This window comes from Pocillopora damicornis, chromosome 1, assembly GCF_964200805.1.
Source record: "Pocillopora damicornis chromosome 1, jaPocDami1.2, whole genome shotgun sequence".
Lineage (NCBI taxonomy): Eukaryota > Metazoa > Cnidaria > Anthozoa > Scleractinia > Pocilloporidae > Pocillopora > Pocillopora damicornis.
In genome coordinates this window covers 8407024-8417454 of record NC_142670.1, presented here as the reverse complement: position 1 = coordinate 8417454, position 10431 = coordinate 8407024, and the positions used below count along the sequence as shown (strand labels likewise).

At 37.2% G+C, this 10431-nt stretch overlaps 2 protein-coding genes and 1 pseudogene across 2 annotated transcripts; 1 reads left to right on the top strand and 2 right to left on the bottom strand.

The window, feature by feature from the left end:
- The first annotated feature begins 443 nt into the window (after positions 1-443).
- LOC149051793 (melanocyte-stimulating hormone receptor-like) lies at positions 444-2189 on the top strand. The gene has a single exon (XM_089208097.1). The coding sequence runs from the start codon at positions 715-717 to the stop codon at positions 1609-1611; it is 897 nt and encodes a 298-aa protein (XP_089064223.1). The 5' UTR covers positions 444-714; the 3' UTR covers positions 1612-2189.
- A 1877-nt stretch (positions 2190-4066) lies between these two features.
- LOC149051792 (uncharacterized) lies at positions 4067-5539 on the bottom strand (annotated as a pseudogene).
- On the bottom strand, positions 5084-10337 carry LOC149051791 (adhesion G protein-coupled receptor D1-like; the record flags this gene model as incomplete). Its single annotated transcript, XM_089214775.1, has 13 exons — positions 5084-6398; positions 6509-6550; positions 6921-7041; positions 7321-7409; positions 7650-7716; positions 8013-8094; positions 8177-8327; positions 8454-8556; positions 8759-8865; positions 8947-9073; positions 9752-9801; positions 9880-9970; positions 10249-10337. Coding segments are annotated over 13 exons (1260 nt in total), but the record flags the coding sequence as incomplete, so codon positions are not given.
- Between the last annotated feature and the right edge of the window lie 94 nt (positions 10338-10431).

The window sequence follows — 10431 nt, the reverse complement described above, 5'->3', positions numbered from 1 at the left end:
AACTAGCTGATTCAATTAATGCTTTTAAGAAAGGAGAAGTCGTTTACCAAATTGAAAGGGATTAAAATGTAGACTAGTATACAGTCCATTTGACTTGAAAAAGTTAGAATAAGTCTGATAGCGAACTTATACCTTTCGTAAATAATACAAGCTTAAACTTTGTAGAAAAACATAAATATTCGTTATTAGTTTACACGCTTGAAGGGAACGGAATTTACACTGATCTCGCTGGAAGTCTATTGCACGTAGATAAACTTTCTGTAAAAGTGGTTGTGATTACAAGAAAAGATAAAATGTAAACAAATTTAACATACAAGACTAAAACAAAGGAAGGAAGGTTACGAAGTTACTAAGAGAAATTTTTCGAGGACTCAAATAGAATTATCTGGGATATGAATATTGAGCTCAGGAATGGACACTCCGAAAACGATGCAAGTTATTTCACCAATCAACAGCAGTATTTGATCCTATCTTGTTCATGTGTGTGTGTGTATTTTTTTTTTTTTTAATTAACAGATTTGGGAATTTTCTGCGCTTGTTAATACGTCAACGGCAGGTGAAATTTAGTTGTTATGAATTCAATAACTTCAGCAATATCCCGCAGGCAAACAAAGTGAAAGAAAGAGGAGGAATTTGTTAATTACTTCATGATAATTGTGACGCTCTTACCACTACACTACAGCAGCAGAGAAGGAAGGAATCATTTTCTTTTCCATGGATCGGGAATTCGAGAAGTCTCTTTGTCTTGGGACTGGAATTTCTTTCATTTTGCTTTCGGTTTTGATATCACTTCCAAACATCTTGGTTCTGATTGCGTTGTACAAAAATCCTTTTCGCTGTTTCAGAAAATCCTTCGCTGTATTTCTCGTTTTCATTTCTTTAGCTGATTTATTTTCTGGAAGTGTGGTTTGCACTGGAGAAGCCGTAATGCGATTTTCCTGCGCCTTTGGAGACAAAACGCTACCACAGGATGGAGACGTCGTTAAATTGTTGGGATACACGGGAGTCAACAGCTCTATCTTATTGGTAACAGCAATGTCTGTGGATCGCTTTATATCAGTAACTTTTCCTCTCTTCTATCGCAACAAGGTCAAGCGAAAACACCTTATTCTGTGCAATGCGAGTATTATTGCTTTCTCAACAATGTTTTCCTTGCTACAACTTACCGGAATCTCAATTGATACCTATGTGTCAATAGATATACATCTGCATACGACATTTCCTCTTGCAACGACTTCTCTGTGTTATGCCGGAATATTCATGATTCTACGAAAACGTTCTCGGGTTGGTGTTCCAAGAGAACACAAAATGCGTGGTGAACCAGCACTCTGCGTCATGCGTAGGGTCGACAACGCCAAAAATGAACGGAAAATTGCTATAACATCGTTGTTAATTTTGCTGTTTCTAATATCATCACTTGTACCTTATTTCATAACAGTTATTCTGGAGGCAAACTGTCTCGCTTGTCATGGACAAAAGTGGCTATTTGTACTCAAAGAATCATCAGTCGTGTTTTTGTTATTCAACTCTTTAGTCAATCCTTGCCTCACAACCTTTCGTGTTAACGAACTGAAAGACTCTGTAAAAGGAGTGTGTTTCCACCGACGCTAAAACTATAGGGTTTGCCAGCTATTATGTTTGTGTTGTGGATGTTTCAAAGCCAATGATAATTTATAGCGTCCTTAGGATATTAAAAAAAAAAAACAAAAACAGAGAAATTCATTACACATTCGTGAACGAACACACGAACGTTAGGCGTAAAAACCGACAAATTTTAACCGTGAGTCGTAACAAACCTATCCGTTATTTTTTTCCTCTTAAATCGCAACGGAAAAAAATATTAGCTGTAAAATTGGCGAATTTAAACCGTTTGTCGTCAACCCATTGAAACTCTCCAAGCAAGAGTGAGTCCAGTAAATTTAAGATTGGCAGTAATTGATAATGAACGATTATGTCGTGAGATTTTGGATACAAGGTAATATTTATCTAATTACCTGTTAGATGATAGTGTACTAATGAGTTTTAGCCTATTCATTTCCAAGGGCAAATACGCAGTAATGGAGAAGGTTAGCTGCGTTATTACACCTGCTTTTAATTTTCTTCCCATAGGGTTCAGAAAAGACGCTGAATCTATGTAATGACTTTTAAGTCCACGAATATGCGGCCTTTTAGTTTATTTATTTGGTAAACAATTCACTAATCCACAAGCAGGTTTTACAAAAAAAAAAATGAACGTCTTAAATGTTGCGATGTTGAGCTCTAGGTAGTATACTCCTTGTATTTATATTAAAACGCGGTGCAAAATATTGCATCGACCAACGTTTTTATTAGGCAGGTTGAATAAAACGTTCATTCCAACTTTTATTATATTTGACTGCCTACTGCAAATGATAAGGTTAACGTATGTTAAGCTGATAAGTCTCCAATTAAAGTAGGTGCTAAGATAGAAATTAAATATATTTTGAGCAACTCTTAGGCGAATGGCAAGGATTGAAATATTTCCCATCTGCCCCATGCTCTCATCTTCAAGTACACAAGATGCCTTCAAAACACTGCCTTTTCGATAAACAGGATCATTGTCACATTATTATAATAATGCCAACGAGATCCCTGTACCTGAAATGGTGGAACATTTGACAGCAAGGTCAGGCGTCGGAAGGTGAATCAGTCGTCTCCAACAGAGGGGGAATACTTGAATACAACAGAGCCTTATAAGGGGATCGGGTAAATTTTATTTTGATAAATAGTGCGGGTCTTAAGGTGAAAGAATGACAGAAAGAAATGATATTCAACAATTTTCCTCCTCGACTTGGTCTGGGGAATTATTTGCAAAAAATGAATAATTCTTAAGTAGTTTGCAATTGGATTGTCAGAGAAGTATCATTTTCTTTCGCTACGTTCGATTTTCCGTAGAAGTACGAAGAAACCGCGTTCTCATCATTTTTTAGGAGTTTTTGCTTCTTTAGTATTGAAATTACCTTGGACTGAATGATTATGGCAGTTTATATAACGTCATCCATAAGTACTTACGCAAGTAAAAGCATATTGAGGATATTCTCAGGTGATACAGATCTCACGGGACACAAATAACAAAAATTACCATCAGTCTATCTAGCCGCTCGCTAGGTCGTTTTCCAGTGTTTCATTCCATGCAGAATTTCAGGTTTATACTCCTTAGTTAATTTCAGCAAAACCTCAGCCCTAATTCCATAAAAAACGTAGCATGTGACCTTGTTTACAAACAAGTTCCTCATGATCGAGCTAATAGGGTAATGATATCCAATCGAAAAATCGGAACTGCGAACAGGTGACATGCTACTGTCATATACGTTATGAGCCTAATAATACCTTAGCTAGCTCACCAAATAAAGTTGTGCATAGAACAGTCGAGGTGGAGAATTGGCGTAAAAGGCCTTCAACAGACTGGACAACAACGCAGAAGAGTTAACTTAGTTCTCTAAAGACGAAAAAATTCATAATTTTCTAATGAATTTCTCAATTGAAATAATGAGTTTGACGTCGCTACAATGGCGCCATTTGTCGACAATCCTAAAGCAGCCACAACAAAGTATTTGTAAGCAGCGTTGAATTAAAAAAAAAAATTATGATATGTCGCCCGCGGGTTCCGTTCTCAGACCGCAAAAAATGTGATAATTCCACCTTGTTGGTTTGAAAAGACCGGTCAGGGAATATAAAAGACCATAAAACACATGCGCACAGCTACTGCTTTGCTCTTTAAAAGCTTATGTGTTGCCCCTTAAAAGCTTTTGGTTTGCCTCGTTTTCACTGCCGTCGCCGTCGTGGTTTGCTTAAGGTCACTGCTGGCGAGTAAAGGACTCTATTAGCTTTGAGCCTGGTGTGTGGTATAGCTTACCTAGGAACTTCCTGTTAATAGCATTGTTGTTGGGTTATTCGACCATAGAAACGGAACTTGCTGTGGTTGTTATTCACAAGGTTGACTAGGGTTTTATTTCTGCAACTTGAGAGGAATCCTTTGTTTGGCTTGTTGATAGACTCTTTAGATCAGAGTAGAGTTAAGCCAGTTAAACGGAATCTGTATTCCTCATTATTTTCTGCTGGACAGAACTTCCAAAACTGAACTACTCACATCTTCCTGTCTTTGCACGCGGATGACAATTCTTAAGGAATGTTTCAACTCGTTGATCCGAAATGTTGTCAATAACGGGTTCACAGTTTAATTTAGAAATAAGAATACCACTGAAGATTCTCTCAGCACAATAAGCCATTTCTTTCCGCGACAACCAGAACAGTTCGCCTCAAAAAGAATTGATGCAAAGTATGGAATTAGGGAGATGATTAGGAAAAGCAGACTTAAGAAGGGAGTCGTGACAAATTTCCATTCTCTTTTAACACGCGTTATCGCTCGCATGTCACCAAGATGAGCATTTGTCGAATTGGCCTTCCGTCGAAAATCGACTCGAGCGCGTTCCCGCGAAACAAAGGATATTCCTAAATGAGACAAACTTGTCGTGATAAGCGGAAATATCGTGTGCAAATGTATATCTATGGAAATATACACATCAATTGGAATCCCAGCAAGTTGGAGGCAGGAAAAAAATCGCAGAAAAAATAACGATGATTGAGTTACATAAGACAAGTGTCTTTGGTTTAACCGTGTTTAGATAAAAGTGTGGGCAAACGACCGATGCAATACTCTTATCATGACATCAGACCCTGAAATACTATTTCTGCCTAATAAGGGATTTTTTTTGTCCAAACCTACTCCCCTCTAGGGATAAACGAAATAGACGTGACGTAATTTGCTATACTCCTGATAATTTATGTTTCCTCGAACTTGTTCCGGTGATAAGCAAGAAGTGGCAAATGCGAAAAATCGCTGTAAGAGTTCTTAATTGTGTATATGCATTCATATTACATCTATCGATGCTGACTTTTTCTCTAACTAATTTCCATTCCAACATTTCAAGCAATACACTTGATCTTACATATTGATTCCGGGAAATTTGAGCATATTTGGTCATTTTCCTGACATGGATAAGAAGAAAAAGATAAAGAAAAAAAATTATGTAGCTTTAAAAAATTACAATGATGACTAGATAGGTGAATATGTATTTATTATACATTTGTTTATTTATCCATTATTGCTATTTAATGTCACATTCAATTTGATTACGTATCTGACTTATTATATAGAACACGAAAACAGATTAAAGAAAAAGACGGTAAAATCGTTGATATCTATTTTTAACACAATTTACAGGCAATCAAGCTTTTACACAGTTTTTTAATTTAGCCGAACTTAAAACTTAACAATAAAAGTACGGACATTGTGGTCGACTAATATCAACGGCTTGGTATGTAAAGCACTTCTACAAGTATTAACATTAGGCAGAAATATCTTATGAAGGCTGAAAAACCGAGTGAGATTTATATCATTGTATCCGTCCCGTTAAAACGAGGGATCATGCATGTTCTTTTGTTGCTGGCAGTGCTGTCTCCAATTTATCTAAGCTACCTTTGCAAAGAGCCTACTTCCTATCGAAACAGATAGACCCATGATTTTCCAGGATGCCGACTGGGGCCCTTCTTAGTTACAAGTAAAGTCAATAGCTAATAGCATTATAAAAACGGTTTATTCATGTATTTATGTCATTACGTTAATAACCAGAATGGCCCTACCTTACTGAGAGGGGGAGAGGGGGGGGGCATCGTGGTCTATTAAACCGCAGAACCGAAAAAAAAACATTTAAAACCGCAACAAAAATTCGCTAAAAGCCGAAAATCGCATCCAAAACCATCAAAACCGATTTTTCACATCCTAGGTGTCAAAACCCTAATCGATCCGATACAGTTGATAGATGGAGCACAAAGAGGTTTCACAGCTATGTGAGATCCATGGAGGCAAAAAACTGCCCTCAGATCGAAGTGGAACTGGAACCCAAATGGGAAAAACCGAAAACTACTTCGGATACCAAATCTAAAAACCTATTAGTACTTTTGATGAAAACCGAAAACCGAGTGCCAAAATTCGGAAATACGCCAACCATAATAAACACCAAAACTGTAAAACCGAAGTTTTTTTGGCACATAATCGAAGAACCGATATAAAAAAAATGACCAACACCGTAAAACTAAAAATCCCATTGCCCCCTTCCTTACTGATACTACGATACCAACCAGGCTCTACTAAGGAACTACTAAGGGAAGATCATGCTAATTAAGTGATTGCCAATCACTTTAAGAGGATTGACGAGCCTCACCGAGGCGCAGTGCTTTCATGCATCGAAAGACTGCATTTCGACTGCCTGTATTTTCCCGGCATCACTTGCGTTAACTCGTGAGTTTTTCCTTGCAGAGTTTCCAGCTTCGGAAGATGGAAAAATTGCGTTCATCCTCCTATTCAATCGCTCTCTAATCTGTAGATGAACAATTGGCCAAATATCAGTTCTTAACCATCCAAAGCTTAGCGATTCTAAAGTCTTCACAACTCACTTGATCTACCTCCTCAGTTTGATATCTTTCTTACCTGGCTGTTTCGCACACAATGGAAGAAAAAAATCAGGAATCCCTAAGACAGAAAATTATTTTAAGATCAGCCTTTTTTAGAGACGGTAGCGCGTCGTTTGAAAATTTTGATGTAATGCAAACATCATGTAATCTATGTCTTGAAATCGTCGTAAAAAAAAAGGGTAAAACAGTAAATTAAGGAAAGTTGCAGATCTCAAAAACCAAGAAATAAAACCTCTCTTGTCGACTAGGTTCCCTTTGAACGGGAAATATCATCAGACTAATGTAAGAATGTAGTTTGGACATTCAAGTTTCCAAACAGATGATCAGATTTCCGACATTTTCATGAAAATCTCACCTGAGTAGAATTGACGATGGTGAACATGTAGGCGAAAGCTTTTTGTGATGACGACTAAAGACCGAATACTCACCTGAGTAGAGTTAAAGATGGTGAAAATGTAGGCGAAAGCTTTGTGCCATGGCGACAAAAGACCGAATAGCCACGTTATACCCATCAGTGGAATCATCACCGCGCATGTTTTAAAGCCAAGTCTGCCGGAATAACGACAGCATTAAAAAAAACGTTTGAATTATTTTGACGATTGTTTCCTTTAATTTCTCATTGTTTAATAGGCATTATTTAGAGATAGTAAAAACACTTAACAGTAGCCCTAACCCTAAGACACTGATGCCTCTGTGTTTATTATTAACTAGTGTGGAGCTGAGGTAAATATCTCACACTTAGATGCTTCAGCAATTGGTTCACGTTTCTTCAACTTTTTTCCCTCCACTGATTAAAATATTTCGCTAACAGCAAATTTTAAATCTAACCGTATCTGCTTAATATGATTGTCTTCCCCCATAGGTTGCGCTAGCGTGGTCATCTCTTTTATGACTCGGACGAGTATCAAAATGTTGAGCTGAAACAAACAAGGAATGTCAAATGTTGGCAGAGTGCTCGTTGCTAAGACGAGTAATGCTGAATACATAGTGAGCGTAAACGGAGTTGGAAAGGTTGTGAGCTTTGAGCCTGGTAGTCGAAAACAGGAATATGCTTTTCGTTTCGTAATAAGCATGGGAACGAGAGAGACAATCTCCACCAGTGGTTAGTCTTAGCATGTAAAAGGAGAATGCAAGGGATTGACTAATTGTAGACTCACCACTTCAACAAAAGCCATAAATGCGGCGAATATCCAGATGAGGTTGTTTGTGTAGGATAGCCAGCAACTTTAAACGAGAAACGGAGAGAAAAAAAGATAAACATATTTTTGCTGCAAATAATCCTCTAACCCAGTAACCCAGAGAAAGAGAAGAGAGGGAGGGAGGGAGACAAAACGAGAGACAGAGACAGAGACACAAAACCTGGATAAAAACACAGGGACACAAAAATCTACGAAATGAAAACGAACTAAAAACACAAGATTGTGCAAAAAGAGTTGTACTTTTAAAAAAAATACATTTTTGTGGGAGACAGGAAATGTGGAGAAGGAGAAAAAATAACTAATGTCGAAGGATTCTCTTACTATTTATCACTAGTGAAGCTTTCTATTCCATCTTTCCCAGCAGCGATGCATAATGAAATACCGACCATGACGATGGGTAAACCTAAACATAAGTAGGATATCAATGCAAGTCGATTCAGGTGATCATGAAGTCAAACAATTCAAAACAAGTAAAATGAAAATACCCCATGACATGACGTGATACATGTGCATCTTTTCGGTGATGTTGTAAACTTTCACCACAAAGAGGTAGAGGTAAAATCCCTCCACCAGCATCCAACAGAACGAAGCCATCAGGAAATATTGCATGAAAGCTGCAGCTGTAATACAAGAGGCCTGAGAGAGAGGAAAAAAAGTTGACTACTTTTCATGCATCTTTTCGAAGTGATCTGGTGTACTTCTTAATGCTCGTCTTGAGTCTCGTTAAACAAATATTCATCAATGGATGAAGAAGTCGCTTACCTTGTTTTTTGTGGCGTTTATCCCGACGAGAAAAATAAATTGTCCAGCTCCGAGGGCAACAGAAAGACTCAATCGTATTTGTGACAGAGGCTGGTGAACATCTCTAGAGAAACAAACAAATAAAAACAAGCAGACTAAAACAAAAACAAAACCGAACAAAAAAAAGGAAAGTAACTTTATGTTCCAACAGGTAGTTATTTCAATATGCATTGACTGAGTGTCGGTCTTTTCGCGAAGAGGTCTTACTTACGTCTGACATCTTTAAAATAATATAAAGTTTCAAAATTTCTGGCTGTAGCACTTACGTAAGGAAGGAATATAGAATAACTGTCAAAATTATTCCTATGATTGACAGGCTTAATCCCACGTAGGTGATAAACTCCAGAACAGTTTCGTCTTCCTCAGTGAGCTGCTTCATAAATCGCATGAAAAGAATTAGAAATGTGGGATTGTATTACCACCAGTGAAGGTAAGGTAAACATAAGTCCATTACCCCTGAGCTGCCGTTGTAATCAAGTAAGACAGCAAAATGAGTCAAATGATTGCAGCTGCACACTGTTTCTTCTGTGTTGCTTTGCGATGCAACCACATGGCATCCTCTCCCTGAAAATCCTTCTGAGCTGGAAAAATAACGACAAAGTTAAAAAAAATAACACAACAAAATTAAAACGATAACAACAATATTATAAAAAAAATTTTGAAGAAGACTTTTGGTTACCAAAAGGTCAACTTGCTATCTTCCTCATTATAATCGTAGCCTCGAGACCAAGTTGACCACTTTCCATTTTATTCAGTAATTGATACGTGCTACTCATGAAGTCGGCTTTGATATTCTAACTGTTACAATGTGATGAAAAGGTATATTGACGATCCAGGCTAGTAAAACACAACTGAATCTTACCTTATGTGAAGAAAATTGAAAAACGGAAAAACAGAAAAAAACAAAAGGCGAACTTTTACTTTTACGGTAAACAAAACGATTTTGTCAGCAACAACATGTAAGACGATGGCAGAAGCGAAAAAAGGCGACAACCGCAAATGAAAACGAATAAAATGCAGATAGAAATGGCTTCAAAACAGGAAGTATCAGTATAACTTAAGGGAAAGTCATGCCGGCATAATAGTCAACTGGGGGCTTTTCCACTCGTATGTTGTTGAAATTTTTTTGGTTTTTCCTGCTGCAAGAGCTGATAGGTGTTTCCTTCACAAAGAAAAAATTCATAGCAGTTAACAAAGATTACGTAAGATTAGCTTGCATAACTTCTAGAACAAGGTAGTAATATATTTCAGCTTGTTACCTTTTGCCAAAGCCCCTCCAAAATACACATGTCTTTTCTCTTTCATCAACCTGAAAATGTGTATTATTTCCTTGGAATAAATATACACAATGTAGCGCAATTGATACCAATTTTAATCATGTTCTTACCTTCAGGTTTCTGAACTTTAACATGACATTCGCTTCCAGTTTGTTTGGTTTTGGATCCATAGCCACGGCCATTATCCTGGAGTTCAAATACCTGTCAAAAAAAGACAAGAAAATCATAATTTTGTATATTTTGAATCATATAATTTTTAGACAATTTTTGACGATACGGTAACCATGGTAACCAAGGAGCTCTTACTGTGTTACTTTAAGCTGATTTCCTTGACACAGAAAATAGTAATTGATTCACACAGGGACCACGAAATACTGCTTTGAAACATTTAAGAAATTTTGTTGGTTGATTGCAATGCATTTCTTTGTTTTCCGCGGAAGAAACAATTTGTTTAAAAGTTTAGAGAAGTTAAAATTCACCTTGTGGCTTCGCCTGCTTCATTTCTGATGGTTTGATTTGAGTCCAGTAGTTCGTGGAGATCCTTATACACAATCCCAACAACCAGTGAAACTTAAAAAAAGAAATCGAGGAAGAAAAGAAAATCAAGCCAGAACATGGTCTTTCACGAAACTTGAGATAACTGAATCAAATGTGCTGTGTAA